The sequence below is a fragment of the Camelus bactrianus genome, chromosome 20, assembly GCF_048773025.1.
Source record: "Camelus bactrianus isolate YW-2024 breed Bactrian camel chromosome 20, ASM4877302v1, whole genome shotgun sequence".
Lineage (NCBI taxonomy): Eukaryota > Metazoa > Chordata > Mammalia > Artiodactyla > Camelidae > Camelus > Camelus bactrianus.
Window position 1 is genome coordinate 27,467,122 of NC_133558.1, and position 24,156 is coordinate 27,491,277.

At 55.4% G+C, this 24,156-nt stretch overlaps 1 protein-coding gene across 5 annotated transcripts in view; it reads right to left on the bottom strand.

Annotated features, from left to right (window-relative positions):
• Positions 1-789: 789 nt before the first annotated feature.
• The window catches only part of TFEB (transcription factor EB), a 45,664-nt gene continuing 22,297 nt past the window's right edge, over positions 790-24,156 (bottom strand). For all 5 annotated transcript variants that reach the window (XM_074348706.1, XM_074348702.1, XM_074348704.1 and 2 more), the window contains 8 exons: positions 7,050-7,281; positions 6,713-6,967; positions 6,085-6,162; positions 4,333-4,453; positions 4,186-4,242; positions 3,607-3,682; positions 2,872-3,019; positions 790-1,908 (listed from right to left, as the gene is read on the bottom strand). In XM_074348706.1, coding sequence (XP_074204807.1) covers positions 1,420-1,908; positions 2,872-3,019; positions 3,607-3,682; positions 4,186-4,242; positions 4,333-4,453; positions 6,085-6,162; positions 6,713-6,967; positions 7,050-7,265 — 1,440 coding nt within the window. In that variant the 5' untranslated portion in view covers positions 7,266-7,281 and the 3' untranslated portion in view covers positions 790-1,419. The remainder of the gene's footprint in view (positions 1,909-2,871; positions 3,020-3,606; positions 3,683-4,185; positions 4,243-4,332; positions 4,454-6,084; positions 6,163-6,712; positions 6,968-7,049; positions 7,282-24,156) is intronic.

Here is a 24,156-nt window from a genome sequence, read left to right on the forward strand (position 1 = left end):
CTATGCTGGGTGAGACCATAAAACCCCAGGATCTTAGAGCCGAGGCTTCTGGGAACTATTAGGGGGTGGCGGACTTTAGCCCAGAGAGAGGAAAGGATCTGCCAAGACAGCACCAGAGCCAGGAGTAGAACCCACGTGCTTGACTCCACCCAGCATCCTGTGCTCCTGTCTCCTCCCAAACTAGTTCACGTGGCTCCCTCTTTCCCCAGACCCATAGAAGGACACACCCCCTCACTTCCTAGGGAGCCTGTCTTGCTAGAGTCACAAAGTCAGAGAGCAGAGGGCTGGCCTTGCCTCCACAGAGCAGGCTGACCCTCCGCTGGAGGGGGAAAGAACCTGGAGAGGTTACCACTAGAACTGGGGGTGGGGAACAGGAGAAACATGCAGCCCCATTCAGGGCCAGGGGTGTCCTGGTCCAACAGTGCCCCCAGACAGCAGCCAAGAATAGTAGACCTGGTTTACAAGCAACCGGGTCTCCCACATCACCTGGCTCAGCTGGCTCAGGCCACAGCTGGAGTTGTGACCAGTGTAGCTGCAGCGCCACCTTGTGGCCACGAGGAGGGACAGTGCCCCCAGCAACACCCAAGCCCCCTAAGCAGCTAGATCTCCAGTATGGCTGGGAGTTGGGGGCAACAGGGTGATGGACTCAGTCCCTCCGGTCTGTATCCCCTGACCCTGACCTCCATCGGGGGCATTTGAATTTTGAATCCAGAAAGAAGCCCACTGGGTTGAATCCTCCCCTGTCTCTTGTCAGCTCCAGACCCCCTCCAAAGAGACAGGACAGGCAGGTACAAAGCACAGTGTTTACTAAAGGCACAAAGTGGGGAGCCTGGAGGGGAACTGCTCTTCCAGCAGTGACCCCACGCTCTAACTTGAGCCCAGCGCCCCCTCTTCTGGCCACCCCCGCCCTCACACCACCTGGTGGAGAGCTGTTAGCACCAAAGGGGGTGGGGGTGCCCCACCTGCATGAGGGGCAGGGAGTGCCAGGCTGGAGGACGGGCTTGTTGCCATCAGAGTCCCAGAAAGGCAGGCCTGGGCACCCCCTGGACCAGTCACTACCTCTGAGAAGGAACTTCTGAACCCTCTGTTCCAATGTGTCCTTCACTGGTGGGGGGAACCAGGCTCAGAAGACAGGACTTCTGGCCTCCAGTGTACCCTGTCCCCTCCCTTGCTCTTGTGATTTCACCTCCAGGAGCCAGGTTAAAGGCTTATTCATGCCCAGCCCCATCAAGAGGACTGCCCCTGGGTGGGGGGCTTCTGACCCCACAGGCTGCCAAGCAGGCACTCAGTCCAAACAGGGGGCTGACAGGGAGGAGTGAGGCGGGGCAGGTGGCTACTTCACACACAAGTGCAGCCTGAATGCTGGGAGGGAGGTGGCCCTAGCCCTCCCAGCCCCCAGGCCTGCCCCCGCTGCCCAGGTCACAGCACATCACCCTCCTCCATGCTGAAGCTGCTCCTGCGGCTGCTGGCCTTGGAGGCCTCGGGGGACATGGTGGAGAAGAGGGGGTCGGAGGCCAGGGGTAGCAGTGAGTCATCCAGGAGCACGAGGTCCAGATCCTTCTTGGACAGGTTCGGGAATGGGGAGCCGTGCTCTGGCCCCAGAGGTTCAGGGTAGCCTGGGGGCCCTTCGCTGCCCCCGCCCCCAAAGCTCAGGCTGTGGCTGAAGTCCAGTTGGTGGAAGGGGGACGGTGGCTGGGGTGGCTGAGCTGGTGGGGGCAGCTGGGCCTGGTGGGGCAGAGCCGGCAGTGGCTCGGGGTCGGGGATCTCGGCCCCCAACAGCAGGGCCTCCCCAGGACCCTCCTCGCTGGGCAGCTCCTGCTTCACCACCTGCTGGGCCAGCTCCGCCATGTTCATGCCCGATGGGGAGGTGGTCGGGAGGCCGTGCACGCGAGCCTGCATCTCCAGCTCCTGCAGGTGGGGCAGACGGAGCGCTGGAGGCACACACCCATGGGCACTGGCAGCCCCCTGAGCCCGGCTTCAGCCCTTGCCCCTCCCCTCGTGGCACCCAAGACCACAGAATATCTCGGCTGGGAAGAAGCGCAGGGCAGCTGTAGAGTCTAGACTGGTGTTTTTTCAAATTACAAGTCGCAACTCATTAGTGGGTTGTGAAACCACTACAGTGAGTCCGAACCAGCTCTCTTTCTAATTTTTTTTTTTAAATTGAAATAGACTTGCCTAGACTAGACTAGCATAGAAATTATCAGAATGCATTGCATCTATTAAGGATGAGGGTTCTTTCATGAAACTTTGATTTTTCACTTTGACTGTGGTTATGTGTGCTGGATTGTAATGTAAATGGTATTATCTACCATAAGAAATAGAAAAAATTTAAAGCTGCAGTCCAATCGCCCTTCGTATAGATGACCTACCTCAGGTCCAAAGAGGACAAGAAGCCTTCAATGCAGAGCCAGGACTAGGAGGCTCTAGGTGGTAGGATTGACTCTCCCAAGCCTCAGTGCTTTTACCTGCCCCCTGCGGTGATTCTTAGCACTGCCCACCAAATAGTTCCGGCTCTCTGCCTCCCACAGGGGTGGGCCTGCACTTTCCTGCCCCCTTGAGGTTAGGTGTCCGCATGTACTTGCATTGATCCAGCAACTGTGAGAAGGACAAGTGTCACACTAAGAGTGACACATGGCTTTAAGAGCCAGCCCTAGGTGTGCCTGGATCCCAGAATGAGGGTCTCACCGAACAGAACCTCTGGCTGATAGTTATTGCTTAAAGTTGCTGGGGAGGGTTTGTTCCCAAACTATACCATTCCTGACTGATACATCATCCCTCCTCATGGGCATCATCCCCATGGCTTCAACTTCAGAAGTGCGAGCACTGGGACGAGTCAGGGCTACCCAAGAAGCCCAAGTGCAGGGGCCAGACCTGGATACGGAGCCAGAGCTGCTTGTTGGTCATTTCCAGGCGCCGAGAGTGGTTCTCCAGCTCTCGGGACTTCTGCAGGTCCTTCTGCATCCTCCGGATGTAATCAACAGAGGCCTTGAGGATGGTGCCCTTGTTCCAGCGCACGTCCCTGCAGCCAGGCAGTCAGAGGGGCGTGCTCAGAGGAGCTTGGTGGGTGGAAATAAAACCCTGCCTTGGCTTTAGAAGCCTATGCTGCCTGTCCCAACTTTGCCCCAAACCCCAGACCAGGCCAATCCCTATTTATGGAAGAGGCTGATTTCTGTCTGTACAGAACAGACCCTCCCAGACATCTATGGAACCATAATCCCAGGAACCAAGCAATTTGGAGCAGCCTCCTTCCCCAGGCCTTCCATTCTTGCCACCAAAACCCACACTTGTCTTCGACTCTCATTACTCCTGTCCCTGGACCACCTCTGCACCAGTTCCCTGCCCTCACCAAACTTTCCCAGCATAACTCCTCCTCCAGGAAGCCCTCCTGACCCCAGACTCATTTCTGGGACTTTTGCTCCTTTGTCTTGAGCTTTATTTGGGCGATGGAGGGATCTTCTTTTCCCAAATAGATGATAAGCCCTTTAAGGCAGTGACCAAGGGATTCTCTTCCCATCCCTTCCCCCTGGCAACCAGCAAGGCACTGGGTGCAGATAATACTTGTGAACTGCTGCCCGCCCCTCCCCTTCCTCCAAGAAACCCACTCACAAGTCATTGGCCTTGGGGATCAGCATTCCCAGCTCCTTGATGCGATCATTGATGTTGAACCTCCGCCTCCTTTCAACTAAAGGTAACACATTCCAGAGGGAGTGATTAGAGGGATGGGGACCTCACCTGGGCAAAGGGCCCAGCCCAAGGAGGGGCGTCTTAACCCTTCTGGGAAGTAATGGGTGACGGCAACCAAATGGGAGGCCTGTTGGGGTGAGGGGGCTGGGCACTGTCCAGACACAATGAAGGGGGTCAGGCTGCAGCACCGCGCAGCTGCCTAGGGAGGACCCCCTCCTCTGCCCAGAACTCCTTCCCAGGTGCCCCACCCTAAAGAAAACAATCTGATAAACTCCTTCTCTCTGGAGTGCTGGGAATTTCAGGAATATCTCTTCCCTGGAGCGCCTCTCCCACCCCCTCCTGGAAGGGGAAGAGGGCAGTGCTGAACCCAGTCAATGCCAAGATTTTAAGGCCTTGGGTGGGGAATCCTTCCTAGAATCGGCACAGGGCAGAGTGGCTTTGGAGCCAGCCGGGTGAGAGGGAGGAAGGGAGAGGCGGGGAGAAGGGGCTGGGGAGACTCACTGAGGTTGTGATTGTCTTTCTTCTGCCGCTCCTTGGCCAGAGCCCGGCTCTCAGCATCTGGAGGCCAGGAGAGGAGAGAGGAGCTGGGAGGGAGGGGAGGAGAGGGAGGGGCGGGAGCTGGGGCACAGGGAGGCGGGGAGGTGGTACCTGTAAGCTCTCTCTTCTGGGTCAGGTCAGCCGGGCAGGAGCTGCTGGTGACTCCCACCAGGGAGGCGGTTACCTGGGGGTCTCCACTGTACACATTCAGGTGGCTGCTGGACAGGGGCAGCTGCGGGATGAGGTGGGAAAAGGGACCCGGTGAGCAGCCCTCAGTCTGCAGGGGTCTCTCCCCAGGGCTCATCATCCCAGGAACAGCGATTCCCAGGGACAGCAGGGGGAGGCTATGCTGGGACACGTAGGGCGCAGTTTCAGCTTTAGGGGATCTGCAGCCAGTGCCAGGGAGCTCAGCATTCAGCCTGGGCCTCTTCACCTAGCAAGTCCGCCTGAAAGTCTGCAGAGGCCAGAGCTGAGTAAGATGCAGTCCTTGCCCTCAAGGAACAACCAGCCAGTAAAGAAAAGCAGTGGAAAAAAGAGAGGAGATAGTGGATTACGCCCAGGGCCTCAGGAAGCCCAGAGGAGGGGCACCTAATCTGAAGGTTTCCAGAGGGTGTGGTGAGGCAGGGGGGAGGGCTGAGCCAAGAAGCAGCGGCTGGACGGAGCGTGGAGGTCACAGCTGGATGCCGGCAGGCAGAGGAGCTGCCAGCACCTGCAGTGCAGGTTCCACCTGCAGAGACCCTGAGGTTCTGTGATGGGATTTAAACAGGGGCCTGACAAGGACAGGTTTGAGCTCTGGAAAGACCTCCCCAGCTCCTGCCACAGATAGACACAGAGCAAACCACAGGCCCAGAGTCCTACAGGGGACACAGGAACCACTAAAGGGGTCAGACGCTTGTCCTCTCATCTCTCCCTTCCCAGCCCTCGATGCCCCTGCTGGCAGCGGGGTGCAGGCCCACTGGCCCTGGCCAGCTTCTGCTGAGCCACTGGGCAATGTCACAAGGGCAGTGGGGACTGAAGATTTACTCCCTGACTCCCCACCACAAGGACCAGGGACTCTTCTTCAATGGTCTGGGAGTGGGCCAGGATCAGGGCTATAGGCTCAGGCCAAGGGGCGGGAGTAAGCAGCTGAGATTCAGGGATCTCTAAAAAAGAAGCGGGGACAGCCACAATCCCACCTGGTAAGTGTAAATACCTGTCCGCCTTGCGCAGAGCTAGTCCTCGGTTTCTTGCCTTACCTCTTTCCCCACAATTCTGTGGGCAAAAGGCATCATCCCCAGGGGCTCAGAGCAGTTAAGGGACTTCCCAAGGTCATAGCCAAAGCCAGAATCAGGCCTCTTGATTCCAAGCCTGGCCCCTTCCCACCTGCCACCCCACCTATGCCTGGGAAGCCCAGAGAACATTAACACTTCCAGGAGGCTGCTGGAGGGAGGGGATAAAGCCAACTGGATATCACTTGCCCCCGGGAGTGAGGGCCACAGGCTCTGGACTCGGTAGAGGACGGGGTACCCAGATCCCAAAGGCACTCATCAGCTCCAGGCCTTCCTGTGGCCACACTGCTCTCCTCCACTGAGGCCCAGCACCAGTGCCTCTTGGCCCCACCCCAACTCAAGAAGCCTCCCCCAGCTACCTCTCCCTGCAGAAGCCCCACCATGCACACAGGCTAAGGTGCACTTCCCTGGATTCGTAATTCTGCCTGGCCCTGGGCCCTCATCACACGATTTGATGGAGGCGACCCTCATCTCTGCAGCAGGGTGCTGGCTCTACCCAGGCAAGGACGCATTTCTAGTTCTCTCCAGGCTCACAGCCAATGCAGGGCCTCTGCCCCTCCCTCTGACACACCCACCCCGCCCTGGCCAGCAGTACCGTGTTAGGCATCTGAGTTTCAGGATTGATGAAGCCCAGGACATCGTCCAGACACATAATGTTGTCGATAACATCAAACTGAAAGGGAAAAAACAGTCTGTGTTAGGGGAACCCACCTAGAGAAGGGCAGGGGGAAAGGGACACTCGGACAGCCACTGACCCAAAGGGACTTTGGAGCCCACCCTCCCCTAACCTGCTCATCGGGGTGGGGGGTGGGGGGAAGGAAACAGACTCAGAAAGAGGATAAGCTGTCTGGGTCCCCCAGGCTCCGAGGCCCAGACCAGGGCTCTTCCCAAGGAGGCAAGTTGCCCAGGAAGATGGATTTATATACCTGCTGTCTGGACATGGCTTTGCAGGTGTGCTAGGCTTTCCTGCGTGAGTCTCCTGTTTCTCCCCAGCGGAGCTTTCCAAAGTAAGGATGATGTTTCTTCTGGGAGACTGGGTCTCCCTGAGGACGGGGCTGTGTCTCCCCTTGGACTGGGGCTCCCTGAGGACGGGGCTGTGTCTCCCCTCAGACTGGGGTCCCTGAGAGCAGTACCTTGCCTCCAACATTAGACTAGGAGTCCCAGGAGCACAGCACCTGGCCCTACCTCTGCCGGTGGCAGCCACCGGCCAGGTCCTCACTCACCTCCCGCTCGGGGTTAGAGCCAATGTGCAGCATGGCCATGGGGCTGTTGGGAGCACTGTTGCCAGCCGAGGAAGACAACACATGTCCGGCCCGCACCCCGGGGGAGGCGGCTGGCAGGGGCTTTGGGGAGCCCTGCGCAGGGCTGATGTGGGCGGCAAACTTGTTTCCGTAGGTCTCCGACAGGTACTCCCGAACCTTCTGGTCCCGGGACTGCTGCAGGTGGTAGGAGGTGGGGTTCTCCAGGTAGGACTGCACCTGGGAGCGGGGAGAAGGCAAAGGGCTCAAGGCGGGGGCTCCTGGGTCTGGGGCAGGAGGGGACAGGCCAGAGCAGGCCTACCTTCAGCACCTCCCCGGGCACTGGTGGCGGAGACTGGAAGTGGACGGGGGTGTTGATGGCAGGGGTAGGCGGCCCCCCCAGCTGCTGCTGCTGCTGCTGCTGCTGCTGCTGCTGCATGTAATGCATGACGGCCTGCTGCTTCATGCGCTCCCGCTGCTCCTCCTGCTGCGCCTGCTCCCGCATGAGCTGCATGCGGAGCCCGATGCGCGACGCCATGGCGGCTGCTGGCTCCCTGCGGGCGGGAGGGGGCAGGTTGGAGGCACACGTCCCCTTCAAAGTGCACAGGGTCTTGGGGAAGGGACCAGGACAAAGAGGACAGCACCCACTCTACAGGAGATGGGGAGAGATTTGCCTGAGGTCACTGAGCAAGCAGGTGACAGAGCCAAGACTTAGACCCAAGTACCCTGGTTCTTGGGCCAGAAATGGAGACTCCCTCTTCTTCATTTGTTGCAGTAGGTCAGCCCTAAAAGCATGGAGTCAACCTTGACTCCTCTCTTTCTCTCATGGCACGTGGTGGTCCTGCCACAGCTGACCTCAAATACATCCTCTGCCACCACCTCACTGCCCCCAGTGCGGCCCAGCCCCTGCCTTATCTGACTTCCTGGAGAGGCCTCCTCATCTTGTCTTGCCCCATGACATTCTACCTGCAAGTTGGTAGTTAGAGGGATCCTGTGAAAACCCAAGTTAGATCCTGTCCCTTTCTCAGCTCAGAACTCTCCAGGGCTCCCATTTCACTCAGCCTAAAAGACAAAGTCCTTACCATAAAAAGCCCTCTATGATCTGTCCCCACCTCATGGTCCCCTGTACCCCATCACCTCCTACTCTCCTTGTTCCTCCTGCTCCAGCCACACTCAGTCCCTCAAAGACACCAGGCACCCACCCCAGGACCTCTGCACCTGCGCTTCCCTCTGCCTGGGGTGCCATTCCCCCAGACACCATCATGACTCATTCCTTCACCTCCAAGGCTCAGATGTCACCTCCTTATAGAGACCTTCTATGACAACCCTATTTAAAATTTGCAAAACCTCTACCAGCTTCCTCATCACACACACACTCTATGCCCCTTCCCTCTTTTATGTTTCTCCATACCACTTATTACCATCTTAAGAATTACACATTTTTCCTTAGTTATTTCATTCATCCTCTTATCTCTTTCTCAGTAGGAATGCAAACTCCCTTGAGGGCAGGCATTTTGTCTGTCTGGTTCACTGCTGTGCCTCAGGCCTCTGTGTGCAGGGAATGACGACTATTTGTGACCCAGCATTGGCCACACAGCAGTGAGCCAGCTGTAGTCCCTGAGCTGGTGGTGTCTACAGTCCAGTAAATAAGAAAGGCAAGCCCACAGGTCATTATAACACTGCGCATGGAGGGCCACTTCAGGGCACCCGATCCTGCCAGGGCCCAGGTAGGGCCTACCACCACCCAGCCCATCAGCCCTGATCTTTGATGGATCTCAGGGGAACAGGGGACTAAGGCCTCCAGGCCTAGTCTGGAAAGGGGAAGGACAGGACAGAATGAGTCCCGCAGCTGAGCCCACTCTGTTCCTAGCTCACTGAGTGACCCTGGGCACATCCCTTCCCCTCTATAGCCTGCGTCTCCTCATCCACAAAATGAAAATGTTGGACTGAGTGATTTCTTAAAGTCCCTCCCAGCTGGGATGCACTAAGAATCTCTGAGATGTGCAGGGACCCCGAGAGAGATACCATAAAGGTCCTGGCAGGGGCTGGAGGGTCCAATCTCAGTGATACTGCAAGAGGCAGAATGACTTTGTAATTGAGCAAGTGCTCTCAAACAGGGCTTGAATCCCTTGAATCTGCCACTTCTTTGCTGTGTGACCTTGTGCAAGTCACTTAAACTCTCTGAGCTTCAGTTTTTTCATCTGTAAAGAGTTTCAGAAGATTGGTGAGAGCGTTAAATGGAAATAATGTGTCTCACACAGTGCACTACCCTTGGCAGGCTGAGTGGGTGAGTGATGGATCACACAAGACTGCCGGGGTCAGCTGCAGTGTAGACCAGAGGCCAGAGCTGTGCCCCAATGTCCTCAGGATGAGACCCAGACCTCTGGGGATGGCAAAGGAAAGCAGCACAGGCTGACATGCCTTGCCTAATGCCAGTCATCAGACTAAGTCAGCATGAGTGGAAGGCACTGGCAAATATTCAGTGAAACACCGGATCAAGGAAATAATAATAATTTGCATCTATTTGAGCAGTTACTGTGTGCTGGGCAGTGTTCCAAGCACTTTAACCTCAAACAGCCCCACTGTGTAGCTTTGGTTATTATTCTCCTTTTACAGATAAGGAGGCACAGGGAGGTGAAGTATCTTGCAGCGGGGACAGTGCTGGGACCCAATCCCACAGTCTGGCTCGCCAGCCCATGGTTGGTGGGGGTGGGGGGTCTGCAGACCACCGTGTCTCCATGCAGAACTGGTTTGTCCCAGGTTGCATGTCTGGTTGATCCAGGACCAGGAATGGAGCCCCAGCCACCTGACCCCTAAGTCAGGGCTCCCTCTGGTAGAAGCAACAAAATGAGGCGGCACCATTCACCTCGAGGGTTGGGTTGAGTACTCAGCCGCCCTTACCCCTCCCTTCCTCCCTTCTCTGCCCTGCTAGGCCAGGAATTAGTGAAGGGGCTGCTTCAGCCCCAGAAATCTCTCTGCCCAGCTCCCAACAGGACTGTCCCCAAGGAGAAAGGAGTAGACACCCCCTTCCCCCTTCTGTCCTGTAGCAGGGACCCAGCTGCAGCCTCCACCCCAGTCCTGTGCTCCTACAGAGGGGTAGCTTGTCTTTGCCCCCAACTCCAACTGCATCCCTGCAGACCTCATGGGCTCTGACCCCAGCCCAGCCCGCTCCCCTTGCAGCTGCACCCCTACCCGCTCACACACACAGTGCTGGGAGCCCCTCCTCCTCAGGAACAATCTGACTTCAGTTGGTCCCCGGGGGCTGGGGGAGGTGCAGACACTGGGCCTGGCAGTGCCAGCCGGCACGGGGAGGACTGGGGGAGAACAAGCCCCTTGTTTCTCTGACAAAGGGCTGAGCACCCATTCTGGGCCAGGCGAGAACCTGGGCTCAGCCCCGCTCAGCCTCTCACTGGCTCAGTTTGCTCATTTGTAAAATGGACGCAGGAATCTCTGCCCCACCACACACCCAGGATCTGGGAGAGCCTCCTGGGAGAGGATACTGGAGAGAATTCTGAGCAGTGAGGTGTCTGTGTATCAAAGAGTGTCAGAAGCCTTAGCCTGTGCCCTGTCCTCTGACAGAGAGTGGCTCTGCCACCCTCACCTCACTGTCAAAGCTGTCATCCCCCCTCACAGAGTCCCAGTCCCCTCCCTTGGCCCCCAGCCTTCATTGCTCTGAGTGTGGCCTGGGTGGGATGGGTGTGGGGTTAAGGGCAGGACTTGAGGGCTGAGAAGGGCAGATGGTATGGTCCAGGAGAGACCCGGGGCATGCTAACCTCACACCGCCACCCAGCCACCAAACACACCTGCTCACTCAAAGCCTGAGGGCCACGCACAGCCTCCCCCAGTGCCCAGTCTGGTCAGGAGGAGCTGAGAGGAGGGACCGGGGAGATATAAAATGCCCCAGACCCTCCCCACTGTCTGATCTCCAAACCCACCACACCTGGAAAGGGTCCACCACATGTGTACTCAGTAACACCAGGAGCTTGAGTGCCCTCTACAATGCAGACACCGGGGCTAAGGTGTTTCCCTGAAGAAAGAACCTTCTCCCTGGCCCCTCCTCCAGAGGGGACCAGGGGGTCTGTTGCCCCAGAGAATTCCTGCCTCTATCCAATCACATGGAAAACATAGCAGGAACTGAAGTTTCAACTAAGTTTCACCCCACTCTGCACCCTCAGAACCCACGCGCTGCCTCCTGCCACGTTTCACCCAGAACCTCCCACTTGCCTCTACATTCCCTAAGCTGTCTGTGGGTTCTAGCTTAGTTGTGACCAAAATGAGCTTCACTGTCCAACAGAGGTGGCTGAAGTGTCCGCTCTGTCCATACTGGCTGGGGACTCTGGGAAAGCCACTTAACCTCTCTGTGCCTTGGTTCCCTCCTCGGTAAAATGGAGCCAATAATAGCACCTGGCTCACAGGGTCTTGTGAGGATTCAAGGAGACAGCGAGTGTCCCTAATGGACCTTAGGCATGTGATAAAGGGGGGATCCTGGCTCCCCTCAGAAACTGTGCCCCGTGTGGTCAGGGGCCAGAGCTGGTTTCATACCAGCCTGTGTTGGGGGCTCCCTCATCAGTCATTTACACCTTAGTATGAACAGGATGGTCAGGACCTGTCCCGAGGGAAGATGTGGACAGAGGGAGGGGAAAGACAGAAATTAGTGGACCCTGGAGGAGAGCAAGGAGAAATAAGACCCCAGAACAGAAAGTCTCAGATACAGGAAAGAAAATCTCAGAGATGCTGCACTGAGTGGGAAAAAATCAAACTGCACAATAAAATGTACAGCCAGAGCCCACTCAGGCAGGAAATGAGTAAATGTGTAGATAAGGCTAGAAGAATCAGGGTGCTTCTTGAATGCTTGCCATTAGTCAGGGCTGAGCTAGGTGCTTTTCAAATATTAACTCATCTGTTCCTCACAATGACCCTAGGAAGTGACCACTATTATCACCCTAAATTTTCAGGGAGAAACTGAGGCACAGAGAGGTGAAGTCACTTGCCCAAAATTCCACAGCTGATAAGGAGCAGGACAGCAATTTGAATGAGGCAGCCTGGTTTACAGACCTGGATGATGGGGTCCTCTAGCACCCAAACTGTTCATTGTGTTTACCTCCGGAGAGGGGCAGTGGAGTGGGGAGTGGTAAAAAGGGATTTTTATAGTTTCTCATTCCACTTCTGAAGCACTTAACTCAGGATGTGATGTGCTACTTGTGGGATTCTTTTAAAACAAGGAAAATAGGGCAGCTTCTAAGGGTTTGTGAGGGGCCCAATCCTGACAATCATGTCCAAAGTTGGGGGTCCTCCTGTACACACCTGCCCTGCTCAGTGCAATGGTTGCTAGGCCAGCCGAGGACCCTGGCTGAGGACAATGAGTAGCTCCAGCGGCCCAGGCCAGGGTCAGAAGCCACATGCCAGCTGCAACTGCAGGACTGGGACCCAGGGACCCAGTTTCCACTACCGCCCCAGACATGAGCCTTCAGAGGGGCCATGATCTCCATGTAGTGCCTGCCAAACAGCGCTTAGGTGAGGCGGCACGTCCCTTCAATTGCTTGTGGGGGCTGAACTGCCCTAGGGCTTTTTCTGCTTTCCAGGTGATTCTCTAAAAATTGGAGCAGAAAGCAGAAGATACATAGACCCCGTGAGCCAGCAACTCCATTCCTAAGTATCTGCCCAGTAGAAAACCATCCAGAGGACATGGACTAGAATGTTCACAGCAGCACTATGGAGAGTGACCAAAACTGGACACCACCCAAATGTGCATCAACAGGAAGATGGATAAAGAAGCTGTGGTACCTCCGTGCACTGGAATGCAGCTCAGCAACGGGAGTGAACCAGCTATTGCTACACACAACTCAGATGACTCTCACAGACATAACGGTGAACAAAAGAAGCCAAATGCACACAGCGGGATTGATCTATATACAGTTCAACAACAGGCAAGACAATCTTTTGTGTTAGAAGTCAGGATCCTGGTAACCCTTGAGGGAGTGACAGGGAGGTGGCACAGGACAGCTGGGGGAGAGGGGACTGGGAATGTTCTGTAATCTGATGCAAGTGTTAGTGACATGGGAGTTTATGAAAATGCATACAGAGTTTGTACACTTTTCTGTATGTGTGTCATACTTTCATTAACATTTTATGTAAGAATGAGGGCAGACCTTAAATAATGTAAAGAAAGAGTTGAGCAAATTACCCTCCCCGCCTCTACCCAAGTATGGCTATGACTTTAAAATGCCTTTGGTACCAACACAACTTCAACACAACTGCCTGAGGGTGGTACATCCTCTTTGGAAGAGCAATTTGGCAAAATGTATCAAAGCCTTAAAAAATACATATCCACTAGCTTGAGGGGGGAATCTCAAATGCAGAAAAGGCTTTTATGCATAAAGATGCCCCTCACATTACAGACAGAAAAATCAAAAAGAATCTCAATGTCCAGAATAGGATGGTTCAATTATGTTGTGTTCCTCCTGATGGAAAATTATGTTTACAGTAAGTAACACGGAGATATGTCAAGTGACAGAAAGCAGGATGCAAAGCTGTCTATAAAATCTGATCATCATCATGGACAAATATGTGGAGAAAAACCTCTTGGGAAGAAATATACTAAGCCATCACTGACTTCTTTGGATGCCATAATCATGAGTGATTTTTTTTCCTCTGTACCTTTTGGAATGTTCTTTTTCTATAATGAACACATGTATCTTTCTAATCAGGAAAAATATTTTATACTAGTAGCTAATGCTTATGGAGTACTCAGTCTGTGCCAGTCTGGGTCAAAGCATCTATTAATTATCACAATTACTTCATGGTGTGAGCACCAATACTGTCCCCTCCTTTACTGATGAGGAAACAGGCACAGAGAGGCTGTCCTTTGCCAAAGGTCACAGAGCTAATGAGTGACAAGGCTGGACTCTGGCAGTCTGGCTCCACTACCCTAGCCCTGGGGCTCAGGGTGTGGCCTCAGTCCTGCACTTGGTGCAAGGTCTTTACATTTGATTTTAGAGGTTCCCACTCAAGAAGCCCCTCTACAATCAAAGGGTTCCAGCAGCTGATCTCCTTCATCCAGCCCGAGGGCCAGGGGGTGCCCAGGACGATGGAATGGTCTGGAATCCCCAAACACAAGCAGAAAAAACTTTGCCCTTCCTCAAAGGGCAGAGATAATTTCCTGTATTCCCAGAAAAAAGAAAAAAAAGAAAAATATGTCTGGTGGCTGAAACAACAAAGTGTGGAAGCTCAGAGGCCGGGATGCCTGGTTAAGCCGTTTATCACGTTCTCTGTAGTCGGAAGAAGTTTTCTTCTGATCTAGTCTGTTACAAACTACCAGTTGTGTGGGAGCTGCCCAGTTTCTATGGAGGGGAAATCAAACCAGCCACTAAAGGAAGGCCTCCCAGACAGGTGCTGAGGCTCCCAGAGGCAGGGGAGAAGGACCCCGGGACCTCCTGGGTTAACCTGCAGCCTTGGGAAGGGAAGAGAGGGGACGATTCCAGGACTGGGGTTTGTTTTGTCTTCTCTGAGCCCCTCTGGCAGAGGAGGGGGCAAAGGAAGGCCTGATGAACTAGGAAAGGGACCAAGAAATGTCCACACAATCCCCACGCCTTAGGACAAGGCCATTCCAAATTACCAAGGCCATCAGGGTCCCCGCAGGGCCTGGGGGCATCAGTTGGGCTGGACCCAAAGAAAGCCAGGGGAGGGGGAGGTGTCATAAGATCCTCAGGAGCCACCAATCCTGCCCACAAGATGCTGTGGGAACTTGGCATCAGAATGTTTGGGGGTGAGTCCCAGCCCCTTGGGACTGACTCAGTGTCTGAGCCTAGCCTCTGTCTTTCCATCAGTCAAGTGGGGCATACCTGCTGGAGCCACCTGTCCCACAGAGCTGTTGTGACCTAAGCAGGGAAGCTGGGTGTGGAGGCCTCTGCAAGGCTGAAATCATGGCAGAGGGGAGATCTCACCATTCAGTCACTGTTTACTGTCCACACACCGTATCAAGGCCCCAGGCAGGGGCTGCACTGCCCGATGGTCACCCCAGCCTCCGTCTCTCTTTACCGATCAGCCAGAAGCAGAAAGGCCTTGGCCAGTTTTTCCCAATACTGGGCACCCTCTTTGTTTACTCTCCAAAAGCCTTGCGTTTTAAAAGATTGTCTTTTCCAAAGCTTGTATTATACAAAATTATACAAAATTCACTGCAGTACTTTGGGAGGGGCAGCTGGGGAAGAGTGCTGCCCGCCTCTCTGGGTTCTAAAGAGACCATGAGTAGGCAGAGCACTCACACAGTGTCCGGCACACTGAAGGTACTTAGTCCTGCTGGTCTAAGTTATATTAGCTGACCTGGGTCCCCTAGGGATCATGAAAGGCAACAGTGGGCCCTCTGGCTGCTTGCAACATTGAGAACAAGCAATTGGGAGTCACACTCGCCCTAGAAAGTGTGCGCCTGCAGGAGGCTGCAGGGCTGCAGCCTCGGAGAGAATGGCCAGGGGCTTGTTTTTAGAGGAGCCTGCACACAGGCAGGAGGTGGGGAGGAGAGGAAGGAAGGAGAGAGGAGGCGAAGGGCAGCCACAGGAGCTCCCAGCCTGCTGCTCCCAGCCCCTCCAGGGCCCACAGCTCAGGCCCATCATCCCCACGTCCCAGCTCACATCCCACAGGAAAGGGTGGGAGCTGGCGCCTCCTGGCTGGCCCGGGGCAAGGCAAGGCAATTGTGCGGCAAGGGGGGCAGCTTCAAAGGCCATCCGAGACCAGAGAGGCGCCCATCCTGTCCCATAGGGATCAGTTGGACCCTGGCGTGGGAGAAATGCCACTGAGCTTTGAAGCATGGGGCCAGGAGGACATGTGGCTGAGGGAAGCACGGAGGGGAGAAGCCAGAAAGGTGCTGGCAGGTGTCCACTCTTGTGACTCAGCCCAGTCACACATGTAGACCCTCTGTCTGTCTGTCTATCTGTCTCTCTCTCACATACACAGACACACATGATGCTGAAACCCTCACCCTGCTGCGCAGTGGGCAGCCGCCTCTCTCCTGGGTTGGAGGTGGGTGAGGGGCTGAAACCCCTCTGTTTCCCTTCTCCCCTGCACCCCATCCTGGACACCCCGTCCTCTTGAGTGGGCTGCCTGTGGCCACACTGCTTTCTTCTCCAATTGTTTTCTGGTCACCTTGAGTCGCCCCAGCTACAGGGAAGCTCCCAGAGAAGTCAGCTTTCTTCCTCAGGATCTCCACCCCATCCCAGCCAGCAGACTTCTCAGAACGAGACTTGGGGCCCTGGGAGGCTGGTCGTCCAACAACACATCTCATGCTCAGTGGCCACCTGTCCACTCATTCAGCAAACACTCTGGGTCCCCTCTAAGAACTGCACTAAGAACATGACCCATATCAAGTCTCATCTGTCCCCCACAAACACTTTACGAGACAAGCAGAACTTCTGGCAGATGAGAAAACCATGACTCAGAGAGGTTAAGGGACCTGCCCAAGGCCACACTGCAAGAACACAGTGAAGTGGGTAGGCAAGCCCAGGTCTCTCTCAGGTGTGTGACCCCCACCAGCTTCATTCTCATGAGGAAACCAGAGGCCCACAGGGAAGACCCATGTAGATGGATTATCATCCCTGTAAGCTCCCAGCCCTGTCTCACTCCCTGCACCTCATGCTGCCCTCGATAAACTCTACAGAGGGTCCCAGAGAGGCCTGCACACTTCTCCACCCTCCCAGATGCCCCAAAACACAGGCCAGGCTCCGCCCACCTGTAGACTCTCTTCTGCTAAACAGCCAAGATGCATCCATGCCCAGGGCTCAGGGGACCATATGTCTGGATCTCACTGAGGCGGTTAACAAGGGCCACGAGAGGGCCTCAGGGGGAAATTATATCAAACTGGCTAGACAGAAATGCGATTATATGGACCAGAGATCTGGCACTGGTCCACAGCTGAGGTGTATGTGCAGAGGGAGGAGCAGGGAGGGGAGGACAACACAGATGGTCCCCGAGATAGAAAAAGGGCCTGAGGAGCGAGGGAAGGGTTTCAAGATTGGGCCTCCAAGGGCCCCACCCCCCACCCCCCCGCAGGACCTCCCCCGTGGCCCAACTCAGCCCACCTGCTCCCATCCTCCTGCTGAGGGAAGATCAACTAAATTTTGGTGGATGATAGGTCACTGATGTTCCTCACCCCCTCACCAGGGAAGACAAGGCTCAAGATTCCATCATGGGTTTGGGACCCAACAGTTTGGACCATCTTGAATGAGTCGGTTCTGAAAGGGCAGAGTGGGATTGAAAAACTGCATCTGACTTTCTCACCACCCAGCTTTGTGACTTCTGGCATGTCCCATCCCCTCTCCGGGCCTTGGACCCCTGACTGATCATGTGAAGGGGCTGGTGGGGACCCATGGCCGGCCCCTTCCTGCTCTGTCTGCGCATGTGCACGGCTTGGGCGGCGCGGATGTGTCCCGGACCAGGTCGCAGAACCAGCCTGTGGGGCTAGGACAGGAGAGTCGGGCGTTGCTTTCCAACACCCAGGAACTCCTCTCCAGAGCTGCATCAGCTGTAGGGACCCAGACTTCGCTTGTCCATCTCTTCAGGAGAGAGAGATGCGCCCCCCAGCCCTTCTGCTGGCCACTTGGGCAGGGAAGGCTCACTGACTCCCTATATGAGAGGACGCAGCCAGGGGCACCGAGGAGCACACAGCCAGCACACGGAGTGGCTTCTGGCTCCCGACTCAAAGCCTTGCTCCAAACCCGGCCCTCCCTGCCCCAGGCCTGGGGCCCACAGCTCGCCCGCCGGCGCCTGGCTCCTGCCCCTGCCCTTGGGGTCTTCCTCTGCTTCCTCCCTGCCACGCCTACGCCCTCGCTCGCTTCTCCAGTCTCCAGCCTCCCTGTCGCTCATCCACTACCATGAACTTCTACCGTTTGGCTTCATTTTTAAGAATTTAGTCTGTCGCTGAGTACTTTGAAAACAACCTCTTTATAACCGAAATATCCAGGCTTTGCCTAATAAAAGAAGACACTAGAAGATTGGAGAGGAAAAGGAAAGAAGAAAAACACCCATAAGCCTTGATGACAGTTCACAGAAGGTGGCCCGTGGTCTCCGGGTACAAACCAGCAGGTGTTCATTTACTAGTTACTACTCGCACTGATTCCTATGCAGCAGGTGTAGTTCTGAGTTGATACATATTACTGACGTAATCCTCAAAGCATATACTCTTGGGGAAGTAGTAATTTCCCCCACTTCACAGAGGGAGCAGCTGAGGCAGAGAGGCTCACAACTTGCCCAGGGTCACACGCTGGTAGGTAGTGGAGCGGAAGTGCCTGGTGTGGGGGTCTGCACACCCAGCCTCCGCCTGTCCAGGACACAGGACACTGCAGCCTGCTGGATGCCCAAGCGGGGAGTCAGTCTGAAAGGGGCCTGACAAAGCAAGCAGGGAGCAATAAGCCCATTAGCAGAGGGTGCTCTGGACTAGGCAGGTGGGGCTGGTATCCAGCCCCACTTAGCTCTGGCCTCTTTCAGGACTATTCCCCACTCAGTCCCTCCTCCCCCTCAAGGTACTGCCCCCAGACCTACCCAGGGCTGCCCCTGCTGCCCCCTGACAGCTGCAGTCCAAGCCCTTACCCATCGCCCTCCACTGCATCTCATCCTTCTGCGTCCGCTCTCTGGAAGACAGCTGAGTTTAGTGGATTTCTCACAGGCTCTTGACCTGACAGGCCGGAGTTCAAGTCTGGCTTTGCCACTTATCAGCTGTGTGACCCAGGATAGGTACTTAACCTCTCAGAGCCTTAGTTTCCCCATCTGCAAAATAGGATGGTAGTAACACCACCTCCCTCAGAGTAGGTGAGGGGATCAAAGGAGCTGAAGTGTGAGAGGTGCCCGGCACCTAGGGGGTGGCCCATGAGTGTTCGTTCCCTGGCTGGGTGAGCAGTGTCCATCTGGCTGGAGTTTAGATGAATGAGGGCCTTCTAAGCCTTCGCTACTCAAGGTGGGATCCACAGGCACCACATCCCTGGGAGCTGGTTAGAAATGCAGGCTCTCAGGCCCCAGCCCAGACCTACAGAGTCAGAACCTGCACTTCAGCATGGCATCCGAGGAAATCTGTGGGCTTATTAAAGTCACTCTACTTGCAGCTTGCTGGGGGCTTTATCACCTGGTGGTTCCAAGTGTGAAAACTGGTGACAAGCAGGAGGGGAGAGCAGGGAGGTGCAGGCCCCTGATGGAGAGAGATACTTTAAGGGACAGGCTCAGCCCTTCTGAACCCCGTAATGAAACAGCCCAAACTCTCAGGCCCAGAAGCCAAGGTGGATGTGGGAACAGAGGGCTGCAGGCCAGCTCTGGACTTATGCTTTCTTGGTCCTGGGGCTCTGGCCCCGGGCAGGAGGGGAAAAAGTCTCTGTCTGAAGGGAATGGCCTGAAAACTGATTCACTTCCTAGTGGGAAAGCAACCCAGACAGGCCATGTGAGACAAACCCATGTACACACATAGCATCTCCTTCACACACACCATTGCACACACATGCACACTTGCCATCACACTGCCCCAGGACTTGCCCACCCAGGATCGGCTCCAGCAGAGAGCAGACAACCCTGAGGCCAGGCTGGGTCTGTGTGCTATGCCATGTGGTTCACAGAGGCGTGGGGGTGCTGGGGCCCCTGCAGTGGGCCTAGGAGACCCCTCTTCCCCCCACACTACTCAGCCCTTCCACTTCCCCTGCCTAAGCCCCAAATCCAGCTGAGCAATGAAAAACCCAGGTCCTGCTCACCTGAGCTTAACAGGGACCCACATTCTAATCGGTCACCTGCAACATGCCTGCTGACAGCCCCCCGCCCCAGTGCATGAAACCCACCACTCCAGGTTGCTAGGGGGTAAATAGCTGGGTGGAGCGCTGACTTAAGGGCTTCCCTGAGAAACATCAACACACAGCAGGCAGCGGCTACGCCCATCTCCCACGCACACACTCAAACGGAGCAACAGCAAAGCCCACCCTCTCACAAAACACACAGCTTTAGGAGCAGTAGGGACCCGCATGCCCCGACCACAGGTGGGTAACATTCTCACCTACATATCCTCATCTTCAGCTCAGAAACACACACCCATGGACCTCTTTCACCACTGTGGACTGGACTGTCAGGGGCCCCTAGGCTCATGCATCCTCCAAAGAAACCCTAAAATGTGGGGCCTCAAGTAGGCCTAGGATGCCCAAGAAAAGACCATTGACTAGGCGGTCAGTGGGGGCTGCTGCAGGGAGTGTGATGTCACGGGTTCTGGAAAGGCCCTTGGCCCCAAAATATCTCCCCTCCGGGTCTGGAAATCCCTCCCAAACTTCTGAGAGTCACTGCCGGGAGAGGCTCCCACCTCTTGTCTACTCTCAGCCCTGGGAGAGGCGGCGGATAGCTGGCCTGAGAGTGGCTGGAGGGGGGGCAGTGGCGAAAGCCGCTGACCATCCCTTCCCCTGCCTGCAAGCTCTCACCAGGAGGGGGCGCTCTGCCCTCCTGAAGCCCAGAAGGCGGGTTCCAGAGAAGCCAGCACCTCTTGGCCAGGGAGGGGGCGTCCGGCAAGGGGAGGAGCTTTAAGCAACATCCCCCCACCCCCTAAATGCCAGGGACATCAAGCCCCACCCCAACGGTCGCCTTGAGGAAGGCAGAGAGCTGGCGACCAGGAGTGGGTGGGAGCCCTGAGTGAAGAGAGCTGGGGGACAGGAGGGGGAATTAACCAGGTTCCAAAATAGCACTGCTGGTTCTGCCTCGCTTCACCCTGCGCAATGTCTGGCAGCTTCTGCTTTCGGTCTGACTCATGCCTGGTGGGGGTAGGCCAGGGCGGCCGGCGCAGGCAGGGACTGCCGGACAACCGCAGGCTCTCTCCCCCAGCTACCGGCACTCACCCGGCTGGGTCCCCTGTGGCCCAGCCTTGCCGTGGGCTGGGCTCCTGGAAATGGTCTGTAGGGACACAAACCGAGGGGCTCCTCGCCCAGCCCTCACTCAACCCAGGGCCCCAGACCCAGAACTCAGCTTCGCTCCTGCCCTGCCCAGGTTCGCTCCGGCTGGCACCTCTAGCCCACGTCCCTCTGGAAGCCAGAGAAGACCTGCCGGGAAAGCCAACCTCTCCCCACATGAGAGATGACCTGGTACAGCCATGTCCCGCCCCAGGCAATGGAGTGAGGGAGTTGCCTCCACCTGCCCCATCTCCACCCCACCCCACCAAAACACACACAGCTATGTGATCAACCCCACAGTGGTCTTATTCTCAGGAGGCACACAGCAGCTCACCCACCCTTTTTCCTGTCCTAAAACACCACAAGAAGCACTTTGTCCTTTGTCAGGCAGAGAAAGGAACTGAGCACCCTGGATTTTGTGCGTGTCAGGTTGGGGAGGGACATCTGTCACTTGGTTCTCCCCATTTGTGATCTCCTACCATCATAGCTCCGTGTCCTCCTGACTCCCCAGCTTCCCCCACAGGGGTGAGACTCGGGCAGCTGACCTGAGGCTGCCTATATCTCCTCCCTGGATCAGAGTTGCTTAAGCTCCAACCTGAAACAAACCGAAAGCCTCATCATAAGCCGCCCCCTTCCATCCCACTGCAGGTAATCCCCTGTGTCCTCCCAGCCTTCACCCTGACACTCCTGCCCCAAATAAGTACAGCCACCTTTCTATCCAAGTGGGGCAGGTACACGATAGATGTTCACTCTGCCAACAGCGGCCCTGCCCAAGGGGTGGGAAACAGATGCCACGGGTAAGTAGGGGGAGAATGTCAAAGGAAACGAGGTTGGCCAGCCCAGGCTGACAGTCTCCTGCCCCCGCCGCCCTGGCACACGCGCCCTGACCAAACCTGGTTTGGAAGTGAAAACATCAAGGGGAAAGTCTGTGGGTGGCGGCCGGAGAGATGAGTCAAATGCACTGGGACTTGGCAGGCCTGCCTGTGGCCCAGTATGGAGTTTGGAGCGTGTGTAGTGTGTGTACTCGCCAGGCCCGGCACCTGCCCCATCCCTGTCTCCTGCCCTCCCCCGCCCCCACGCCCCCAGACCAGGAGGCCTTACCTACACACCACCTCCCTCTCTTAACTCTGCCCCTTCCCCAGGTCCCTAAGGCAAGAGAGCTAGTGTGAGTCTGTAGGGTGGGAGCAGGAGCCAAGGAGGAGGAGGCCCCTCTGCAGGAAGCAGGCACCAGGCAGGGCCTTCACCAGGGACAAAGAAGGGTGAAGAAGCTGACCCTCTCCTCTCCCAGCCCGAGATTGCATCCTGTTCCCCATAGAGACACGGAGGGAGGGTATTAGAAGGCTCAGTTCCCGACTGACTAAAAGGGAGCCACGTGGCCGCCATGGGCCTAGTGGCCCCAGGAGGGGAAGAGGCAGGGGCAGCAGAGAAAGGAAAAGGAAGTCAGAAAAACCGCTACAATCACAGCCTCAGCGTGGGAGAGCTGGGAGGGGACTCGAAGGTGGCTCGGCTCTGTGGCTGCCTAGAATGTTGGCCCCACCCTCCCGGAGAGGACGCAGAGCTCAAAGGAGTCTGCTCGCCTCAGATGGGCCGGAAAGGGCTGCCGTGTCTGGCACCTGCAGAGGACCTCCTCCACACTGGACCACTTCCTCTGCTGTGAACATCCAGAGGGGTCCTGACAGCTTCCTCTTCTTCTCCTGGCACTTGGCACGTAGTAGGTGCTCCTTAAGTATCTGTGGAACACAGTGAATCTGGTACCGGTGACTGGCCCCAGTGGGAAGGGTCTGCCCCAGGCAGCTGGCAGGTAGCAGCTTCATGGGCATGGAGAGAAGGGAGCTATGGGAAAAGGGCCTGACAAGAGGCACGCTCCAAGGGACTGGCTGGACCACCACGCCTGTGTTCGGTGAGTCCCTCCTACCCACCTGAGCACTTCCAACTGCCAGCACCTGCATGTGCCAGAGCCAAGGGAGGTAGCACCCCGGCCCCCCCAGCCAAAGACCGAGGGGAATATCCAATTCCCTCAGCCTGTCCCACGGCTGGGTAACTCCAAAGCATGTTCTACAGGGAACTGTATTCAATATCTTGTAGTAACTTATAATGAAAAAGAATATGAAAAGGAATATATGCATGTATATGCATGACTGAAACATTATGCTGTACACCAGAAATTGACACCACATTGTAAACTGACTATACTTCAACTTTAAAAAAAGGAAGAAAGAAAGAAAAGAAACCTTGATAATGCACTTTCTACAAAGATCCCTAGTGAGACTGAGCCACAGCTGCCCACAGCAGTGACCTGCTCCCTGACACACGTCTTACAGGCTTCCTTCCTTTCCATGTCTCACTCACCTACTCCACTACTAATGCTTCCTGGGCTCACCTCCCAAGTCAACCACCTGCACTCACATCCTTTTCTCAGCCAATAGGGCCTGAGGAGGCAGTTTTGACCTGGAATTGTGCAGCTAATGCCATAGCTTAACAAAAGGCCAGCAAAAGGGCCAGAGTAAGATGAGGGCTAGTCATCCTATGGAGAAGCCGAGAGGCAGGCGCACAAGAGCCCAGTGGCTGCGGGAGACTGGTGGGGCTGGAAGCAGTGGCCAAGCATGTACCTAGAACTATCCTACCTGTGGGAGATAGGGCTGCCCCCAGAAGCAGAGCTGGCTAAATGAAGAGAAGAAACAAGGACGTGCCTGGGTTGCAAGTTACATGATGAAGAAGCCTCCGTTGCAGGGGTGGAGACGGCAACATTAGGTTACCAGTAGCAAATACGAATTCGACTGGAAGCCCAGCATTCTCTCCACCCCCAGGCTGCTTCTAGGACAGAACTATGGAACTCCAGCATTCTAGAATCTTGGCATGCCTGTCCGTTCATGCAGTAGCATGGCTGTTATGTTTCATACTCAAAATGAGCGCTAGGGACACCCAGGGAGGCCATCTGATCCAGCACAAAGAGCATGTGTTTTGATGTAAGTAGAGTTGAAACCCAGATCTGTCACTTACTGGCTGAGTGACCTTCAGCAACTTACTTAACTTCACAGGATCCCAGTATCCTCATGTGCAAAATGAGGATAATGTCCATCTTGGAGAGTTTCTGTAAGGATTAAATATAAAGCATCTAATTTGGTGCTCAATAAACATTTGGTAGATACATGGATGGATGCATGCATGGATATAATGGATAAATGAATGGATATAATGCATGAAGTGATGGACGGATGGATGGATATATAATGGGTACATGGATGGATATGATGGATGCATGGATATATTAGATGGATAGATGGATGGATGTTTGAAAGGAGACAGAAGAGACACTAGTTTTCTACAGTCTGGTTCCTATCTGGTTCAATATCCTTTTAGGCTAAATTTAATAACAAGAAAATGAAGGCCCATCACTCTCTAATTTATCTGTTAGGAAAATCTGTTTCTCCATTCATCAGGTTGACAAATGCAAAGTAAGATTCTCCTAATGAGCCTTAGCCACATGATTGGGGGATGGTTGTTCCCTGAAGGGGTTAGCAGGCTATGTCAGAACCGAGGGTA